Consider the following 21,268-nt stretch of genomic DNA (forward strand, 5'->3'; position numbering starts at 1 on the left):
GACTAAAACCATGAGTACCGCCAGCGTATACGCTGGTGGTACTAACTAAAGTATCAAATCAAAAATGGAATAAAACTTTAACATTAAATCCAAGTGCAGGGACGGGTCAAGCATTGCTTCACGAGTAGGTGCACGTTTCAAATGCTTTCGCCCCAAACCCTGTTTATCAATTTTGAAACAAAACAAAAGGATGACAATCATTCAAATTTATTTATTTGTGACCCTCAAAACCCACCTAATAATAAAAGACTGAGGCCCAGTTGGTCATTTCCTGACCTATGCCAATTTCAGTACTAACTTAATGTTAGTGATAAGATTGAACGATGCACCCATGATCCATTTATTTATAATTATATTTATATACATATCAAACATAAGTCCATATATAAGGCATGCTGTATCGTCAGCTCATGCCAAGTAAAAAAACTCCACCACATTGGCGAATCAGGAGACTATGTCACTTCCTGATATTTGACTGGACAATACATATCAGTACTGGATTAAATAAAATTATCAGTAAACAAGTACACTATTAAAAAAACTTTAAGCTATCAAAGTTCACTGTAATGTAGTGTACCAGATGAGAACTGCCATATACAAAACATTTACTGAACGACATGTACAATATAAATGAGTGCTCCTAAACGTTGTTAAAAATATAAATAAGTCACCTATAACTTCAATTTGATAATATTTGCCACAGATAACAGCCTCTTTAATACTACTCAGGCTGACAAATTATTTTATTTATTTATTTATCTCTTACTAAACAGTCACTGGCCAATCTCATATTTTGAACCTAACCCCCCCCCTCTCATGGTCTTAATACAGTACTGGACCCTTCATACGTGTATCATGGGTACAACATACAGCACCTCTTATCACATGAACTGAGCTATCTATTTATATTGCAACTTCCTCCACCTTGATAATTGGTAAATGGTCAAATAAGATACATGACTGTTGTCACCAATTTAGAAAAAAATTAAAAGATTCTTATCACATCTTGAACATTCGATAATAATTAATCTTTAATTGCTATAGCTAGCCAGAATAACTTTACTATGACAATGCATTAGGGAGCCAAGAAAAGACCAGCCATTCTTCTTCCCATAAAATCTTTGTGTCATCTTGTTTGAGCAATTCAAAGAATGAAATCAAACTCAGCATTTCATATAAACAGTGTGCTCGGTCAGCCATAGTTTAATGAACTATATAAAAAGACACTGTATTTGTTTAGCCATGTTAATTTGTTGGCTAGAATCTAAATATTACAACATATACATTTCACGTAGCCACTTGTTGAAAGCACTGATATTCATCAGCAATGGGATGTTCCCCCTGTAGATATCCCACAGTGCAATATCATCATGGCTCCCACATTAAAATCTTGGTGACAAAGGCATACTGCCCTGCCTCTGTAACATGTGTCTGTTTCTGAAAGAATCTATGGCTTCAATGATATCATAGCTCTTCTCAAAAAACCTCACTAAAACTGGCTCATTATTCAAAGATGCCAGCAACTGTTCATAAGTAATGGACCATTCATCGTCTGGTTTGTAAGAGGAGCTGCACTCTGACTCAGTGCGCTGATGTTCTGCTGTTGTCTCTGAAGTCTTAGCTTCAGACAGGACAGACGGCACTTTGCCCTGGTCCTCTGGTGTCACATCAGAACTACTTACACCACTGTCTACTCCACTGACACCTGTGCCAGCACCACTGTCTGCTTTATCAGCACCACTGTCAGTGACACAGGCACCACTGTCTATTGCACTGGTGCTACTTTCAGTTGCACTGGCACCATTTTGAGAATTTTTAATATGTGAGATCACCACATCCGGCTGTGAGGTCAAGTCCTGGGTTTCAGTGGAAATATTCCTCTCCACCCCACCTGGTGCTGGCTCAGCGTTGTCCTCCACTAGAGCATCAGATATAAGGGCCTTTAGATCAGCATCAGGATTTTCTTCCAGTGCTTGTGCTTCAGTGCCCATTTTAGGTAATTTGGACTCATTTTCCTGTGCCTCTGATCCTGCGCGCTGGCCCCCCTGTCCCTGTTGACCCTGTGACAGCGTCAAGTTCTCCAATCCAGTCCTGATATACTCTCCGTCCACGCTCTCCACGCTGCCAATGACCTCTGACATAGCCTCACTCCCGTAGGCACTGCTGTCCATGGAGGTACTCTTGGGCAGGTAGAACTGTTTCCCCACTTCCCCAATCTGCAGCAGCAGTGTCCCTGCCATAGCCAGGGAGTGGTACAGCTGCTGCTCCTCTGGGTGCTCCATCATCAAGTCATACAGGGTCTTCCACAGCTTGATAAACTGGCCCTGGAAATGAACAGATTGCTTATTCACAGGGTCTTCCGAAAGTTTTATTTGAGGATCTTTTTGAAAATTAATCTGCTGTCTGTAGAAATATACTAAACAATTTTTACAAGACATGGATATACAGTGCAACACGTCTTAACTGTATGGCTAATGGATAAATAGTAATTGATAAATTAATGCAACTGAAGAGTGTTGAAAAACAAACCTGTGTAAGTCTAGGAATGTCTCCGTAGCGTGCCCTGCTACTCTCTCTGTACAATCTCTGGCGCTCAGATTCTGGTTTCATGTCCCATGACTTCTGACTGTTTGTGTCTAGTATTGGTAATAAAGATATGTTACTTGAATTTTATTATATAAACAAAGCAACTTAACTCTTTTCCTTTCTTTTTTCCTTTTCTTTTTAACAATTTAACAAAATTTAGTGAATTTTCAGAATCATTATGTTACATCTTTGTAATAATTTTAGTGATTCAGAAATCATCAGTGATACACTACTTTACCTTTTGACGAAGAACTGCTGCTTGAAGCATCATTTTGGCCAGTCAATGTCAAGGTTGATCCACCAGGTGGTGTCACAGCAGCAGCTGTCTGGACCGCCTTGGCTGTCTCAGCTGTAGGAGGGATCTGCAGTACCTGACTGAACTCTAGGTGTACACTTGGGCTCACTGGACTCTGGAGGTTTGCGTCAGGAGACTTGGGCCCCAAAATGTCCTCCCCCACACCTGGAATGTCGTCCTCATCTTCATCGAAGAAGTTGGTTGCCTCCATGGCACTCTCTGTGCTATCTGGAATGGCAGTGAAAGGAGAAGTAAGGAGGTTGCTCATCCACAGACAGAACATGGAAACCAATCTGCCCAAAATGTGTTATAATAAATATTGTTCTGTTAAGGAATTAGAGTGTACTGTAGTGATGTTTAAAAACTGCATTTATGGAAATAATCAAAGGACATCACATCTTCTTAACAAAATAAATAAATAAATAAATAAATAAATAAATAAATAAATAAATAAATAAATAAATAAATAAATAAATGGAACCAAAGATGTGACCCCCTTAATGGAGGTAATAAATCAATTAAAAATTCAGTGTTTGTACAATTACCTGACTTAGGTGTGGCAGGTTCTATTTCATCATCATCTGTGTCCCTGAGAGCTGGTGGCTGATGTAACCTGTACAGTAGTCTCACCTTCTCCTCCAGAGTACCCTTACACACTACACCCAGACACCATGCAAACTCCTTGAAGTTGATCAGGTTGTCTGAGTTGGTGTCCATTAACTGGAAGGAAAGGTGGCTTTGTGAGTGACACACTGTGTGGAGGTATTATAACATTTTGGGTAAAGAATTCTGTTTTGTGCTCTTAAGGTGTGAAATCTGCATGTTGCAATCCTGTTAAAATATTATTTAAATATTGTTAAAATAAGTATTTTAGGTGCTACCTTGAGCAAGACTTACAGAATTCATATCATTTTACATTTCATAAGTGTATGTTACATTTTTACACACTCATAACTCAAAAGTTATGTGAATTTGCATCAAGTTAATTCACTCACAAGGTACTCGTTGATGGGTGTAAACTACATCTATGTTTGTGTGTGTGTGTGTAAAAGATGAGCACACCCCATCCTCCACCTACCCTGAATGACCTGAGGGCAGTGGTCTCTGCTGATGGTCCTCCAGCCCAGGGACAGATGGACAGGAAGATTTCCTTGTACTGGTCATAGTCAATTCTATACTGCTCGTAATATGGCCGAGCTGGGTCGTACTTCTCTGAGGGGTCGCATGGCTGGGGGTGAGTGCGCCAGTAACACGAGGACAGGTATTCTTCCTGGGAGAAGGAATTAACAGCCTCACGTTTTATATGCCAATAAAATCCATTAAACAGATACAAACATATGCTAATAGTCTATCCTTACCATAATTCAAGCTTAGATAAAATTCTTTCAGTTTTTTTTTTATTTTATGCGTGTATGTGTGTCTGCATTTGTATGCATGTTTGTGTCTGAATAATCTTTTGGACTTCTTTAACTCAGCATGTTGTATGTCATGAAGTTAATTTCACTTGAAATGGTAATCTAGATCAAGGTTTTACTTTGTTCAACGTGTTTGATGTAAAAGAAATGCCATAGTGTGCGGGATACGACACATACCTTGAAGAGTAAAAACAAGTCCTGCAGCTCCTCCCCCTGTAGGAGGGTGTCATTGGCCACACTGCGGAGGACATTCTTCATGGTGTTGTCTTCTATGTTCTGAATAAAGTGAAACCTTTTTATGTATATTGACATTTTGCAAAGCAAACAAATACTTGTTACTGGAATTAAAATGGAACACAAAAATATTCATGAGATTCTTTTATAAATATAAACACGCACTAGAAGCCAAACCCCTACTTACCTGTACAACCTTCAGTCTGTGTTTTAATCTCAGTTTCTCAATGTCTTCGTTGGAAATATGACCAAACTTAAGGTAAGCCTCTCTGACTAGGTCTGCCACATCTATGGAGGGCTGGAACGTAAGAAGGTAACATAGCATGTCACATCAAGAAAGAGAGACAAGTCTACGTAATTTATCAGAAATCAAATTATACACACAATTCTTAAATTTAAACATCTTTTAGAGAAGATGAAAACACAGCACATTATGTTAAAATATTTCTAAGTGTGAGGAATATTTGTAAGTATTCAAACTGCCATCTTAAGTGGAAAGTTTACCACTAGATGAAGTAAATCAAGACAAGCCTCAGTCATACTAACAGGAGGGTCGACCCCAGTGCTGTACAGTTTAGTATGTGGGATGTCAATGAGGGTGGCATCTCTGTTGGTGATATTCTCCAGGTATTCTCCCATGATAGTCATAGCCTCTCCGTCATCATTGCACGACAGCAGGTCCTCACTGCGACCATCTAAGATGGCCAGTGCTACTTGAAATGCTACCTGAATAGGCAAAAGATACAACAAACCTTTAAGTGTCTTAGTACACATGTGCAAGCATGTACACACGCACACGCACACACACACACACACACTATATATAGCACTTGCATCTAATTACGTAGTAGATGTGGTTTAATACGCCATATATCAATTATGAGATCTTTGCAACAGAAAGCTGTATACAAGGCAGCAAAGCTGTCAAATGTACAGACAAAAAGCAGGAAATAACAAAATAGGCTACTGTCAATTCTGATGCAAAAGTACAGTATGTTAAACTGCAAACTCAACATCAAATTTTAATTATGCTCAACAGATAATACCAATGTAAGTAAAATGTGTAACAAACATAAGGCTTCAGGCCCATGGGAGTTCAAGTTCACCCTTTGAAAATGTAAAACTTCCAGAAAAAGAAGTCAATTAGACTGCTTTTCCAACTCAGGCTGCATTTTAGTCCTGTATTTCTTTTTTAAAAGTTTGGCAATCATAAGTAACATGGTTTTCCCATAATGGTCATCATGGCAGCAGCACCCAAAATTGTGTTTTCTTCTATTCTGATGCAATATTACATAATGGTTACCAGCATAATGACAATCAATTTTTAATAATAAAATATATGTATCATGGATTTTCAGAAAATGTGACAAGAATGGGTCTTCAAGCCTGTGGAACTTCAAAGTAACACGTTGAAAATGCCAATATGTGAAAAATTAAATTTTCACAAAAAAACTGTTTAACTGGCAGATTGCATTGCCTACTGAAGCTATATTTTAGTCCCATGTTTCTTTCCTGTAAGTTTGAGAACAGTAAGTGACATGGTTTTTCTTAAATGGTCATCATGGGAGCAGTGCCCAAAATAGGTTTTTTTCAAATTTTGATGCAATATTACATAATGTTTAACAGCATAATGACCATCAATTTTTAATAATAAAATATTAGTATCATGGATATTCAGAAAATGTGACTAGCAAAGGTCTTCAGGCCCATGGAACTTCAAAGTCACAACTTGAAAATGCCAAAATGTAAACAAGACAGCACTGTTCTGAAATGTTTTTTTTTTCCATTTTTAACAATTTTTAACATAAAACAAAATTAACAGTTTACTGTCATTTTTATATGATCAACTAAGAAAATTGATGAGATGGAAAAAATATCAATAGAGCAGTGTTAAATGTCCAATTTCCTCCATTCTGACAAACTGCAATGATATGAGTTTATTTCCATTTTTGAAACTTTATTACACAATACGCGATAACAAGTTTACCATCATTTTTACAAAATCAACTAACAATGTTGTAAAGATGCAGGAAATGTCAAACAAAAACTTTTACGTATCTTATTAGTTTAATAATGAGACTGTTAACATGCCAAAGAATTGAATCTGAGGAAATGTGAAAAATATGCTGAAAAGTGAAAAAACAGCATAACTTCTACAATAATGGCCCGATCATGCTGATTTTCGAACTTGACCTGCGTTTTATGAATATTCATCAGCTCTGTAAATATAAAGCCAAAAAGTAAAACTGCCCTCCACTTATCGTGTTTACAAGGAAAGTGCACGGCGCCGGCGACGGCATCGGCATCGGCATCGGCATCGGCGACGACAGACGCAGGTGATGGCAATATGTACAGACACATCTGTGTCTGTACATAAAAATGGATTATGCGTTGGCCATAACAGTGCCATGGAGTAGTGCAAGCCTCAACCCTACCTTTGCACCATCATAGAAGAAGCAATCCATGATATTCACTGCACTGGCAAATCGCATGACACTGAAATTGAAGTTTTCAAGCAACTGAAATATTCTGAATAAAGCCCCTTGTTCATCACAGACATTCTTAATAGAAACAGACTGGAAAACCAATATCTTGCCCGAAAACATTTTGCTTAAAACTCCTAATTCAGTACTAAGGAAAACATCTGCGAAACAATCCTCCAGTTTTAATATGTGCCTGCGGAACTAAGACAAGCACAAGTATAGTGTTTTAATATTCAGCTTTAGTATGCAGTTGTTGTTATAACATTTATGTAGCAGTTCGGTACCTGAGGAAGAGGGTCAGGAACCAGGAGAGAGCTATCATACTCAGCAGACCTAGGTGCTCCAGCTTGGCATGAAGATTGGGGAGGTTCTCTCTGATAAGATCCTCAAAGACACCTAGCAAAACAATAACAGAGAGAGACATGTGAAAGAAAACTTGAGCAGATAGGCAGGGATGAGAGAAAAGTTCAGCATCTAGAGATTTCAACGGTGTGCTTACTGTCCATTCTAATTCAGCCACTCTTTTTGTTAGAAGAAAATTCTTGTGAATTCTACTATACAGGGGTGCATTTACCTTAATCCACATATGCTGAATGACAATGGTATTTACCTTGATGAAGAAGTGCCCCAACAACTTTGGTATTGTAGTAATCAGGCAGTAGCCTCTCACATAGAGCTTACCTTGGTCAACAAGTGCCCCAACAACTTTGGTATTGTAGTAATCAGGCAGTGGCCTCTCACACAGAGCTTACCTTGGTCAACAAGTGCCCCAACAACTTTGGTATTGTAGTAATCAGGCAGTAGCCTCTCACATAGAGCTTACCTTAGTCAACAAGTGCCCCAACAACTTTGGTATTGTAGTAATCAGGCAGTAGCCTCTCACACAGAGCTTACCTTGGTCAACAAGTGCCCCAACAACTTTGGTATTGTAGTAATCAGGCAGTAGTCTCTCACACAGAGCTTACCTTGGTCAACAAGTGCCCCAACAACTTTGGTATTGTAGTAATCAGGCAGTAGTCTCTCACACAGAGCTTACCTTGGTCAACAAGTGCCCCAACAACTTTGGTATTGTAGTAATCAGGCAGTAGTCTCTCACACAGAGCTTACCTTGGTCAACAAGTGCCCCAACAACTTTGGTATTGTAGTAATCAGGCAGTAGCCTCTCACACAGAGCTTACCTTGGTCAACAAGTGCCCCAACAACTTTGGTATTGTAGTAATCAGGCAGTAGCCTCTCACACAGAGCCACCAGCAGCCAGAAGGCTTCCTCCTCACTGGCATACAGCAGTAACACACTGGTCACTATATTCATGGCCTGGCAGTAGCCTGGAGTCCAGAAAACCATCATTATAATTACATTGTGCACAGAGCCCATAAAAAACCAGTCAGAATGATTTGAATTTTTAAAAGAATGCTGGATTTTAAAACAATTTGTCAAACATCTGAAAGACAACAATCAGCCAAATATACATTTTAATGAAAATGAAAAGTAAAACAAATATCACAGACTAAGATGTCTGTTCTTAGCAAAGGAAGAAAACAAAACAGTTCTCTATGCAGAACTTACCAATGGTAGGGTTCCTCCATGCATAAGCAGTAAGAACTCTTCTCAAAGCACCAATCCCCAGGGGGCTCTGGAATGCAGGGTGCTCAGGAAGTGACCTGGAACAAAACAGAATCTCTTGTCACCTGAATAATAGGGCTGAGGATTTGCTCATCTTTTAACATTTTTTTATTCAACCAAACCTGACTGGTTCAATTTGCATTGCAACTACCATGGTAATAAGTAAAATGGATTGTTCACAATGTATGAAATGAATGAAGTGGTAACACAGTGAATCATGCTGGCAAAGACATAAAGAAGTCCACATGATTTCAGCATATTTTAAACTTTAAAATTAATACAGGAGTCCCAGTTATGTTGTACCTGTGCAGATCTCGTTCAATCTCATCATTGGCCAGGGTGTTCTTCCCACTGCTCTGCTCCACCAGGGAGGCATAGTAACCATCATTAGTGGCCATCTGGAAGTGGAAAGCAAACTCTTCCACACATTAAGAAATCCTGTGAAAACTTTTTGTTTTGTGACAAATGTACCTTGCTGTAACTTTGTTTGTAACTCTGATTGAGAACGTTAAATATCAGTTTGCAGACATACAAGACAACTCACAATTATAAAAGAACTGCATACAGGATGCATAAAAAATACTGACATTTGAAAACAAGGTATGATCCTACATGTAATATGTTGACCATACTTACCTCATTTATTGCACCCGAGTATACCATCCATATCTCTCCCCTCAGCTTGTCTGGTATTCCACGCAGTATCAGCTCATGTGTCTTGTGGGTTCTGTACATACAGATCCCCCTGAAATATGCAATTATACAATGTATTCAATTTACATACTGACATTGTAAATCACATACAGCAGACGTTCATGTCTTTAAAAACTTCCATTCTGTTTAGATTTAATTTTGAAAAGAAAAATCTATGGGATTCAGGAGTAAGCCATTCCAGAATTATCCATTCCAAATTATCATGCCAGTCCGTACCTGCCATATTCGGCATAATGGACGTCCCACAAATGTTCCTTCACTTTCTCTTTGGCCATCACCTCGTCCTGGGAGTTCCTCCTTTTTGAGAAGACCGAACCCAGCGCTGGTTGGAAATGAGACAATGTGGAATCCTCGTCTGACTTACTGCTTGCGTCTGAGCAGACACTGGCCTCTCTCCGTCTAAAATGTATATACAATAACAATATATTAACCCTGGCTACATGCCAAATGACGAAAAAAATTTTATTGTATTGCTCAGTTAGTGGCGCCCGTTTAAGCTTTGGAGCATGAGATTCCTAAACCCTGCTAACCTGAAGTACACTAAAAGGTTTTTGTCACAAAGTGGTGTATTGTATAGTAAAGATCAACAGTGATAGTTAAACAACATATTGTAACAGTCACAGTCCTATGTGGTGCACTATGTCTCTCTGTATTACATAACAAATAACCACATACTAAGCAACAGAATTAAGAATGTGGCTTGATATTGTCAATAAAAGATAACAAAATCACCTATAAATTGAGCAGTCACCTCCAGGAAATTTCACTTAGAACACGTTTATTTTTTTATTATTATTATTTTTTTGTGTGTGAAGAGGAAATTGATATTTACCGCCCAGTAGCTGGTTGTGCAGAGAGGAGATCTGAAAGCTTCTCTATCACAAAGTTTCTGTCAGGAAGTTCACAGAACAGAAAGTTCATCTGAAATTAACAGTTTAACAAATGTCGTAATTCAATGAAAAATTTTACAGCCAAAAAACAAAATATATTTAGGAAACAAGAACAACTTCAAGCTGCAACTGGAAGTAAATGATGAATTCAGTATGCATACACCACAAGACAACAGTTTATCATGCAGAGTAAAGTGTCCAAACATGCACATCAGAAGTAGATATGACACTGCACAAAAATAAATCAGATATGAAAAATTGTTTTAACTGTTCCTTTAACAACAAAAATTGTCAAAAGAAATCACTGCAGTATGGTTTATATTCAGTATTCAGGAAATGAAGTCAAGTCATATAATTTAAGGTGCGAGGCACACAAGGTAAACAGAGATAGAATGGTGATTATGGGGAAGCCAGGAGCCTGAAAAATGGTGATCATAATTCAACATCAGTGCACATGGGTGCAATCCCAGTTATCATCAAATAGTGCAAATTAGCAATGACATTCAACATTAAATAGCTCTACGTCATGGTTCTTGGATTTGTTGTTGGTGGTGTGTGATGGTGGTGGGTGAGTGGGTGTAGGGGGGGGGGGGGTTGGGGAGTCGGAAAGTCAACAAAAACTGACAAAGCAAAAAAGGCAGAGAAGGCAATATGTGTCATTATATCAAATAAAATCAATAATTAACTTAGGAAACTTGTCAACAATCAATTTGTCAAACAAGAAAGTTTTTTTAAAGCATACATCTGTGAAATAAATGTGCTCACTTGTTCCATAACATAAGGGGCACCTTTGTAAGGTTTCTGAAAGTTTGTAAAATAAAAAACTCTAATACTCGCACTCAAAAGGTGACTAATAATCTGCAGAGTTCTTTTGCTAACAAGGAAACCTTTCTCAACAATTAACTTTTATCTTAAAAATACTTTTTAAATGTATTCGCCTGCAATAGATCTAGATCATCTGATGTAAATAATCCACAAAGTCTAAACAAAAAAATGCAATTACTTTTAACCTTTACTTATACAACAGAAAAGGGTGGTAAGCACTGGCTGAATAAATGCTAGACTTACTGGCTGCAGACAAAAGAATTTGCCTAAAAGCTAATGCTCCACTCTGGCAAGCGTTCTGCTCTGCCAAGTTTTTGCATTCCATTCTGTAATTATTTACACTTAGCACTGACTAACCTGCCATGGAGTGTCGTATGTATATGAGTGTGTGTATGTGTGTGCACATGTGTATATATATATAATATATATATCAGTTAAAAGCAGTCTCTCATACAAAGCACATGCCACTAATCATGGACACTAACCTTCCCCTTGGTAGTCACCAGGAGAGCTTCGTTGATCACATTTTTGGTGGAATTATCCGTCTTCTCCACCACATACACTTCTCTCAGAGGTATCACAACTGACACAAGATTTTTCACCTGAAAACAACACATTAACAGAATGACAGCATTGGTCAGATGGAGTAAAAGATTTAGTTTGTGTAAATAAGCATTTTCGTAAATGGCACTACCTTTAACATATCTGTTTTGCATCATCTGAAAAACTTATTTTAGTTACTTTTCACTTTTATTACTGTGCAAATCACTATAACACATAGTTGGAACTGGTCTGATTTATAAGTAAAAAATTTCTTGAGGGTGTGGTAGGCAGCCAAAGTATTTTATAATCTCATCTCCTCTACTTTCCTCATATTCTTCAAAGTTATTATTTCGTTTCAAAATATCCATTGTATGTATCTTACTAACCCTTCAGGTTTATTAATAAATCTATTAATAATTATTATAATAATCTAGGCAGTATAAACAAAGCCCCTCCTCACCCTGCTGGCAAAACAGATGTAATTCTGGGAGATGTACATCTTTCCCCAGACATAGTGTTTATTATACGGGGTCCACAAGGTGCACTCTATGTTACCATCTAGTTTCTCATCTAATGGCAAGTTAAACAGGATTCTGTAGGCTTCACTTCTGACCCGGGCATCCAAATCCCGCTTCAAGAGGGGCACTTTCTTTGGAGTACTTTTCCTACAAAATATTATGAAATATATTTCTAATGTACTGATAATAAATTATGCATATAGCAAGTGATATATAACCATCTGTTGTGATTTAGGGTGTGGATGTTTGAAAAGAAATAATATTTGTCATTTAATCTTTTATATTTCACCCATAAAATTCAATTCCAACTCACTTAATTTTCAGCATCAGATCTCTGTCTTCTTCAAAAGTTTCTTCTGACAGCAGCCTGGAAGAATGTCCAATTATCACTTTATCTTAAAATAATTAATAACTTCACAGACATACTGTTAAAGAGATACTAGCCTAGATCAAGTGATTCTGGACAAAGTAAAAGAGAGGAGTAACATTATGAGTGAAAGAACCATCTGCCATCTACTGAAATTCTGCTGCCTGCACCATGTGCTGCCACCAACATGATGATGACAAAGAGCCTCATTTTCAATGCTGTGTAAAGTATAAAACAGCATGATTCTATTCACACTGAGGCTGAACTGTAAAAATTCTTATTTGCAAAATATGCCACTTACTGTTTCATAGCCATGTTGGCCAGTTGCTCCATCAATCCAAATGTCTCTTCACTGCGAAGAAGCATGGAAAACACATGCTGAAAGAGAAATAATATGGAATTTGTATCAAATATGAAAGTCACTCATACATATAAAATTGCAAGTGTGACACATACAGGGTTGCAATAAAATATTGTGCCAATTTGAGGTGTTAAGGCTTCTTTAAAAAGAAAACTGTGTCACTTACCTGTTGATTTCTCGTATTTACTCTAATGCTGTCTGGGAAAATCATGTTGTTCCCCTTTTCCAATTTCTGGAAATGCATTACAAAGCTGATTAAAATTAACATAGTGGACAACAGACTGGAGAACGCTAATTGGCCATTAAACTTTACCAGCCTAGCAAAAGTACCTGATTTTCTTTAAAATCCCTCAAACTTGGTACAATCAGTGTATATTACTGGTATAAACCATATCGAAATCAAACAAAAAACCATGGTAATCACCGTAACATCTGTCCATCTGATAACCAACATGGCCTCCTTGCCAATAAGGAATGAGTAGAAGCAGAGGTGATTCACGCTCAGATACACCCATCCCTGCCGAGGTAATCCTCCCTTCCAGTAACTGCAGGAGTAGTCTGAAAATATAACGTAGATATCAAGTGTTTGTTATCACATCACACTGTCACAATGTCATGCTCATCCTGATATGCTGATTACTACTATTACTGCTAATAATAATGATAATTTATTTAGCTACTTCATAATTTTATAAAATATACATTGTAACAGAAGATTATACTTTCTAATTCTCTTACTTACAGTTGACCAGTCTTTCCTCTTTAGGCATGTTGAACATCTTGTGGAACCTTCTGGAAGCTATTTTGAAATTAGCAGTCTCCTCATCTATGAAAGTAAGAAACAAAACACACAACTATATTTATACTTGATCCCTACTAATACATGTGACTGCTTACATGTCTTTAAACTATACATATTTCTGACAGTGGAAAAAGGACAACCCAAAGACCACATATTAAAATACCACATCTTATTGCTGTTTTAACCAACTATTATCAAAACTGCTCACAGAGATTGTCTGTGCCAGAAAAAACAGACACGCTGAAACTGTTGGTTCTACCAGTCAGGACTAATTTTTTCAAGAAATGATAGAGAAATGTGTTCAGTCAGTCTAAGCACCAGGCAACCAATTTGAAGAGCTTTTTTTTTAATTTGCAGTCATTCCATCAAAAAGCCCTTTAGCCAGGGAAAATTTTCTTAACTGCCAGTCCAAAAGTCAGACTGGTTTAAAAGGTTTTTTGTATGTCTGCAAAACACAGCATGTTGTTTTCTGTTGACATATGCAGAATGAACACTTTCAGATCAATTAACATACCATCTTTGCCATCATCATCTGTAACAACATTGGCAACCAGACTATTAATCTTGCCTCTCACAAATTCAGTGGCATCATCTTCATTTTCAAAAGTATCTGAAAATTTACAAAAAAAAAAAAAACATCTGGTTCATTTTTCATATAAATCAATTTGAATAATCAGATCAAAGCCTTAAACATGAAATTTAATTCACAGAAATCATTTTTCTGAATCAGTTGATATCATGGTATTATAGAGCACTAGAATTTCAAACAATGTTGATATTATATATAGCAGACCCCCAAAATTTGGATTTATTTCTCATTTGCTTGTTATCTCTTATGAGAAATGCCAAATGTGATAGTTAGGCTACTCACTTCTACAATAAATGCTATCAAAACATCACAACAATAGTTATTAGAATTCTATTGATTCTTGCATCAATATATAAGGAAGACTACCAACTTTTCACAGGAAATGTGTTACAGTGAATAAAATGTAAAGTGAAGTGGAACACAAACAGTAGCACCAGGCTGCCATACACAAGTCACCACCAGGTGTGATCAATAAACTGTCAATTCCTCAGCACTTGTTAGTCCATGCATTACTGGATATGCACATACTTTAACTGAATTGTCAACACCAATACATTGCTTGTCACAAACAGGTTTACTGGCTTCAGCGCTCATTTAAACCACTAAAATATTTCTAAAATATTCATCTTTATCAGTTCACAATAAAGAATGATGTGTGATATTCTTGCTTTACATGAGATGGACACCATACCCCCAGAAGCACCTGTTGGTTTATTGCCCTGCACTTACCCAGTGTTTCCATCACATGCTGTTCCAGCCACTCCCAGTCCTTGAATATCTCCCTCTTGCTGTTAGCCACAGCAACTCCTGTAGATTAAATTGCTTTTAAAGAGACTTAACATGTTTCAACTCCTGTAAACCAATTTTCAGCATCACAGTTATCATACCCAATGCTCCCTGGCAATGGGAATGTTACAAACAGGAAAATATCCTTGATGCTTAAAACGCCTTTACACTTTTCAAATGATTGCTTCCAGGATACCATATTAATTATAACTTCTTATACATCAAGTAGTATTGGTCAAATATATAAATAATTTATCAAAGACCTGGCCACATCTCATGAATTATTTTCAGAATGCAGGATATCTCCTTGATGTGGCTTCACAGCATTTTGAAGGTACCACTTAGATTGGCAAATCCTATCAGCAAGTGCTTACGATTTAACATATAAAGGTACTTTCACCCAAGTCACAAAAATAAAATTGCATTTCTCACCATAGCTGACTTCTGAGTTAGTTGTCTGATGCAGTATTCTATATGGCGGGGTCTAGAAAAAGAGTACAAATTCATCAATATTGTGTGAACATTATGCTTTATGGTACAAAAAGTAAATCTATTCCGAAGAGATGATGGCCCTTTGCTAAAGAGTTGAAATAGCAAGCCTCATTGGTAAAATTGTTTAGTCTCTTTAAAAGCAATTTAATATATTAATACAAAAGAGAGAATGAAAACTCTCAAAATGTTTCATATTTGATTTTTGTCAGTGAATGATTCATAACTGGAATATATTAAGTCAGATAAAATTTTATTTTACCTTCTGACTCTCATAAGTTCATTTAGTCTATTTTTGTCTATATTATACTAGCTTATCAATATTGAAGGTTATCTATTATGTGTTATACAACCCATCAGTACTTTGTTATCTAGCACAGCATCCATTGTTCCAACCAGCAGACCAGTGAGACCACCCCCACCTCGGCCTTTTCTCCTCTGCAAGATGAAAAATGGATTGGCTCTCTCTGTTACCCTGGAAATAAACAGTTTACGTGAAAATTGAAGTAATTGTAAAAACTAGCAGAGGTGATACTGCCCCTATTGTAATATTTTTGGTAACAGATATCCGTTTACAGTATTATGAGGATTCACACTTTGTATTCCACAATACTGAACTTTTGGGACTTCTAGCATGAATGAACATAATTTTTCATCCCTAATTAAGATGTCCATTGCGATTAATTAAGATGTCCAATTTTAATCGTTCTCCATTATTTAGATGTTACGCAAATAACACAGTAATAAAAGAACCGGGGCCTACGTTTACATCACTACAATTGCGATTTGCAATATTTGTCACTGAATTTACTGTCAATGTCGTCTATACTAGTAGTTATATTGGAAAATGAAGTTTGACGAAGTCGTTATAATTATTATTTGACTATTTGTTTTCTGAAACTTACCATAGTGCATTGGCAAGTAAGACCTCTTCCGGCTTTACCCACATCTTGGTTCCACAGAGCCTTTCCTTCTCAATGAGAAATATTTCCGAAATGAATGGAAAATAAAAACAATAACAAAGATTCACTTTTCCTCTTCGTCAGCACCCACCATCTTAAATCTCTAACTTTCTCGTGAGATGTGGTGACATTTTCTTTCGGCAGCGAAAGTAAGTACCCCAAATAACGCTAAAATAAACGACTTGAAAACTCATTTAACTGATAAATGAATCTTGAAGAGGGGACATGAACTGATAATGTAGGAAACTAAACAGAAAATATAAAGTCATGTGACTTCAGCGTGATCATAACAACTGAGGAAATCGAGGTCAATGGTCACACGTGGCCTCGGGTATAAGAGGACAAATCGAGATCTCAGATATGATAGGGGCAGAACGGATGTAAGCACGAGAAAACTCGTCGTTGGCACTTTTCACTTTGTGGTCTTCAATCACAACTGGTGTTTTGTACCATATTACTGTTCGGAATTTCTGTAAAGTACTGATCCAGGACAGACCATTATTTTCTTGCCTCAACTCCAGGTTTTAATTTCATAACACAAGAAGTGAGTAACTACTGTGTCTGTTTGATTTATATAATTTAGATTGGAGTGTTCGAGAGAAATTGGGGTGTTGTGGAGTTTGTACTTATTGCCCTGCTGTTAACTAGTAGATTTACAGTAGATTTTTATTTGCCTGGTTTACTCTGCTAGTTACCTTAATTGTTGTTCTGGTATTGGTATTATGCTGCATTCAGAACAGCGGGCTGACTATATAGTCTGCAGGCCATATATGGCGACCGACTAAAAGCTTGCCATCTAATCTGCTAATAGACTTTGAATAGATTTTCCATGGGGAAGTATTAAAGTGGGTGGGCCATATTTGACCTGTGGACTAGTTAATGTGCTGTTCTGAATGTGGCCTTACTCTCTTATGTGTGCACTTATTAAATATAGCACAATATAATACAGTATACTGCATTATGAATGATGCAGAATATTATGGAATATCAATACCATGAAAATTTGCATCACTACTGGTATAGCATGAAAAATCATGTGTTAATATATTAAGATATGTTCTGTTTTATTTCTCTTTGCATAACCAGCACAGATGTTGAGAACAAGAACTGAGGCTTTGAGGCACATCTGGAGAGTAAACCGCTGTCTCACGTACCACAATCAAGAGAAGTTCAGTGCTGTTAGTGTATCCCAACACAATTTTGGTTGTCTCAGCAAACACAACCAGGACAGTCTCACCAAACACAATCTAGCTAAGTTCCACTCTGGTTCAGTTGTCAGTATGGGAGGCAGGGTATCTCAGCCATCTCCAGCCATTCATCAGTTTATAAATGAAGAAGTTTCTAAGAATTGTGTCACAATTTTCTCTAAGACAAGCTGCGGTTTTTGCAAGAGGACCAAAAGATTACTGGACCAGCTAGAAGTGCCGTACAAATCCATAGAGTTGAACTGCAGAGATGATGGACCACTTATACAACAGGAATTACAAGTTATGACTGGTTCATCTACAGTGAGTATAAACACAGTAATATTTCTAAGGAACCATTCAGAATGAGTTACGCCAACCTAGTTAATGCGCACTAACTCCATGAACTCTTGCTAAAGGCAATCAGATTAACAGACTTAGGAACCATTCCCGTAACCCTATCGTTCTAACAGGATCAATTTTCTCTCCGAGGGGATTCTCGCTAAATTGCATTCAGTTTAAGCGTGCACAAAAGTTAATTACACCCCTGGCAGCTTTAGTGGATGTGACAGACATTTTAGCTGCTTGAACTGAATGCAATCTAGTGAGAATCCTCTCGGAGTTATTTCGATCCAGCTAGTACAATAGGATTATGGGTACCCAGTCTACTCAACCTCTAACTTCCAACTTACTTGGATAATCACCTGCTTTTCTGTATTCTATCATATGCCAGAACGAGGTGTGTAAGTCTGTTAATCAGGGCTCCGTATCTCGAAAGGTTCGCTATGTTGCACACGTGCGCAAGCGTCTCGATTCCATGGCCCCATATCTCGAAATAGAATCAGTTATGGAATCGAGACACTTGCGCATGTGCGCAACATAGCGAACCTTTCGAGATACGGAGCCCTTATTGCATTGGAGTAAGTGAGCATTAACTAGTTTGACAAAACTCATTCTTCATGTTTCCTTAAAAGCTGAAGTGCAGTACATACCAAGACATACTGAAACTGTTCTACTGGTAATGACTGATAAAATCAATGTCATGTGCATTAATTCTCCCCTTATATATTGTGATGTCCTGACATGTTGCTGAATTTGATGTTATAAAGGTGATTAGGTAAACAATGGCATTGTCATATTAATTTCAGTTATTTTTAAGTTATTATACAATTTGTTTGTTTTTCTGGACTGATATTAGACATTAATTCTTTGATGTTCTTATTAGATAACTTTTGATACCCACTTTTTTGTGCCAATTTCTTGGGGTGATTTCAACAATACAAATGGCTTATTGTTCATTTCAGGTCCCCAGTGTGTTTGTGAATGGCCAGTACATAGGAGGCAGTGATGACACCAACAGGCTGCAAAAAGAGGGGAAGCTTCTACCACTAGTCAGACAGTGTATGCCATGAGGGACCAAACATTACTTGTGTTGTATTCCAGACTTCCATCTCGCCCTGCTATTGACAGTGCTGTTTTACAATAGGGCTGCATATTCTGTATATATGTTGCTTTTTTTTTAAATAACTGACTTTTTTGTAATTTTTTCAGTCCAGAGCTCAAGTTAAAAACTACCTCAAACTGTAGCACGTGCCCTGTACAGTTAAGCAAAAACTCACTCCGTCAAAACATGAATTTTTAGCAAATTATGAGCAACTTGTAACTGCAGTTAACAAAGTGTTTTTCTTCTGATATTGAAAGGTGCTTTGAGCTATGACAAATCATACCATGACCCCCTGTATTTCAATATTTATGTATGGGGTATTTGCAGGACTACATGCAGGAGTTAAGTACAGAAGAATGCAACAGATATATTCTTGAGGTTGTCAAAGATTCCCTGGTACTGCTCAACCGTCAATCAAGTTCTACTCTCAAAACTACCCTAGGAGTATGTTTTAGTATTATGGAGTATGTTTTAGTTAGATTATTTTTTCATGAAACACATGAACAATTGCATACATTCCTTCCTTTGACATCTTTCCAGCTGCAATTGTGCTGGAATAGGATTTTTATTTTCTCTTGTTTTTACTTCATAACATCATTGGCTGATGATATAAAGTTCTCTTTGACAATGTCAAGGGGCTTTTGAAGAACTGCATTTTAACACTAAGTGAATTTGCTGGAATGAAAACAGTTCTTTAAACATACAGGGTTTTTATTGAGTTTACTATTCAGTTGAATTAAAATGGAACAGGGTTTTTCAGTTTCTCCTGTAAAGATGGTAAAAGTAGTTGTGTTTAAGGTGTTTTTATGAAGGATTGAAACATCTAACCAGCAAAACGTGTTAACACTCTTCAGAAACAATTGATTTTATACCACTCTATGCAGTAGCACTTGAAAACCCCTTAAAATCCCATTACCTACACATTTGAAAAAAAAAAACAAAATATAAGAAAAACAACTAGCATTTGTGGTATGTTTTGATTGTTTTTATTGTATACATTTTGGTTTTTATCCATATATAGAATCTAAGAAAGTAAAACTTTTTTGACCAATATAATTGTTATTCATTTTCATTTATAATACATGTCACTTGCATGACAATGTGACTATATATATATATAGAGAGAGAGAGAGTGAATGAGTATTGTCATAACGAAAAAAAAAAAAAACGACTGATGCGATCAGTGGTACATTTCATTTCAGCTTCTGTTTTTACTTAATTCTCAACACTTTAACTAACACTTGATATAATTTAATGCCATTATATTTATAACTTTGTTGACATTTGCAGCAGTTGTCAAGTAATTGTTAGTGTATGCCAGCTGAAAATTCTTGTCTCCTGTCCAAGTTAGACTAGTCCCACTTGGTTAACATGATGGGATTATTGTTAGATTTAAATTTATTAAGTGTTTCCCTTAACATTCATTAAATGCACTACAGTGGAAAAGGATGACCATTGTCATCCGTGAAAGACACAAGTGTAGGTAGAAATATATCTATAGGAGATGATTGACTACATTTTTCTTGTCCTTTTTTCCATCAAGGCCATATTTGCCCAGTTGTCCTTTGCTCAATTCTCTGCTCAGAATATCTCCATTCAATTTTGTAATTTGACAAAATTTCCCCATGCCTACCCTGAGTTTTGTTCCAGCTGAAGGTAATCTCATTTTCCTAGATACCCAGGTAACCTTCAGCCAAAATACTTAACAGTCAAGTGGAAATGGATAAGTAGATGGTTTTGCCTTTTGAGACAACCTGGACCCAGGATACCTATGCCTAGGGCTCTCTCTTTGTGGCACTTCATGCGTCAGCTTTAATCCTCCTTGTCTCCTATGCCATGCTGCCCCGCGCAGTTTGCAGAGGAGCTTTATTTTTCTCTTTTATTATGTATTCGTGATCAACTCCTGGAAAAAAGTGCATTTATGAGTCTTTTCCTAAAGACAGCAGAAACTGCTTACACAAAGAACTTAATTTAAAGGACAAAATAAACATTAATGGATGTATATGATTTTGTGACTTAAATGTACAATGTCCACAGCATATGTACTGAATGAGGTGCTTATGACCCATCAAAACCAGGAATCACACATACATTATAGTTGCAAGAGAAGGCAATGCACTGTTCAAATGTGAAGATGGAAGAAAACTGATCTTGAAAA

General features: G+C 37.1%; 3 protein-coding genes across 11 annotated transcripts in view; 1 reads left to right on the plus strand and 2 right to left on the minus strand.

The window, feature by feature from the left end:
• Nucleotides 1-196: 196 nt before the first annotated feature.
• On the minus strand, nt 197-16,594 carry LOC106175754 (TBC1 domain family member 9). 2 transcript variants are annotated; one of them, XM_013557883.2, is made up of 29 exons: nt 16,426-16,594; nt 15,884-15,995; nt 15,464-15,515; nt 14,975-15,052; nt 14,171-14,266; nt 13,597-13,680; nt 13,279-13,412; nt 13,021-13,086; nt 12,795-12,871; nt 12,440-12,493; nt 12,069-12,273; nt 11,551-11,667; nt 11,006-11,041; nt 10,183-10,271; nt 9,567-9,749; nt 9,273-9,381; nt 8,940-9,034; nt 8,580-8,674; nt 8,192-8,338; nt 7,298-7,409; nt 6,966-7,026; nt 5,077-5,256; nt 4,718-4,828; nt 4,474-4,572; nt 3,960-4,151; nt 3,427-3,601; nt 2,825-3,109; nt 2,530-2,636; nt 197-2,324 (listed from the first exon to the last, which is right to left on the minus strand). In XM_013557883.2, exons 1-29 carry the CDS (start codon nt 16,467-16,469, stop codon nt 1,383-1,385), a joined length of 4,137 nt encoding a protein of 1,378 aa, XP_013413337.2. In that variant the 5' UTR covers nt 16,470-16,594; the 3' UTR covers nt 197-1,382. The 2 variants fall into 2 exon arrangements, with proteins under 2 accessions (XP_013413337.2, XP_013413338.2); XM_013557884.2 differs by lacking the exon at nt 11,006-11,041.
• LOC106175756 (uncharacterized) lies at nt 16,567-20,166 on the plus strand. Of its 2 annotated transcripts, none has more exons than XM_013557887.3 (3): nt 16,567-16,631; nt 17,569-17,990; nt 18,971-20,166. In XM_013557887.3, the coding sequence occupies exons 2-3, from the start codon at nt 17,574-17,576 to the stop codon at nt 19,076-19,078; spliced, it is 525 nt and encodes a 174-aa protein (XP_013413341.1). In that variant the 5' UTR covers nt 16,567-16,631; nt 17,569-17,573; the 3' UTR covers nt 19,079-20,166. The 2 variants fall into 2 exon arrangements, with proteins under 2 accessions (XP_013413341.1, XP_013413340.1); XM_013557886.3 differs by lacking the exon at nt 16,567-16,631 and adding an exon at nt 16,784-17,026.
• Nucleotides 19,124-21,268, minus strand: part of LOC106175742 (soluble guanylate cyclase 88E) — a 52,250-nt gene continuing 50,105 nt past the window's right edge. For all 7 annotated transcript variants that reach the window (XM_087001211.1, XM_087001212.1, XM_013557871.2 and 4 more), the window contains one exon: nt 19,124-21,013. In XM_087001211.1, the coding sequence (XP_086857337.1) occupies nt 20,940-21,013 (74 nt within the window). In that variant the 3' untranslated portion in view covers nt 19,124-20,939. The remainder of the gene's footprint in view (nt 21,014-21,268) is intronic.

The sequence above is a fragment of the Lingula anatina genome, chromosome 1, assembly GCF_051362555.1.
Source record: "Lingula anatina isolate TDL-2025a chromosome 1, LinAna3.0, whole genome shotgun sequence".
NCBI lineage: Eukaryota > Metazoa > Brachiopoda > Lingulata > Lingulida > Lingulidae > Lingula > Lingula anatina.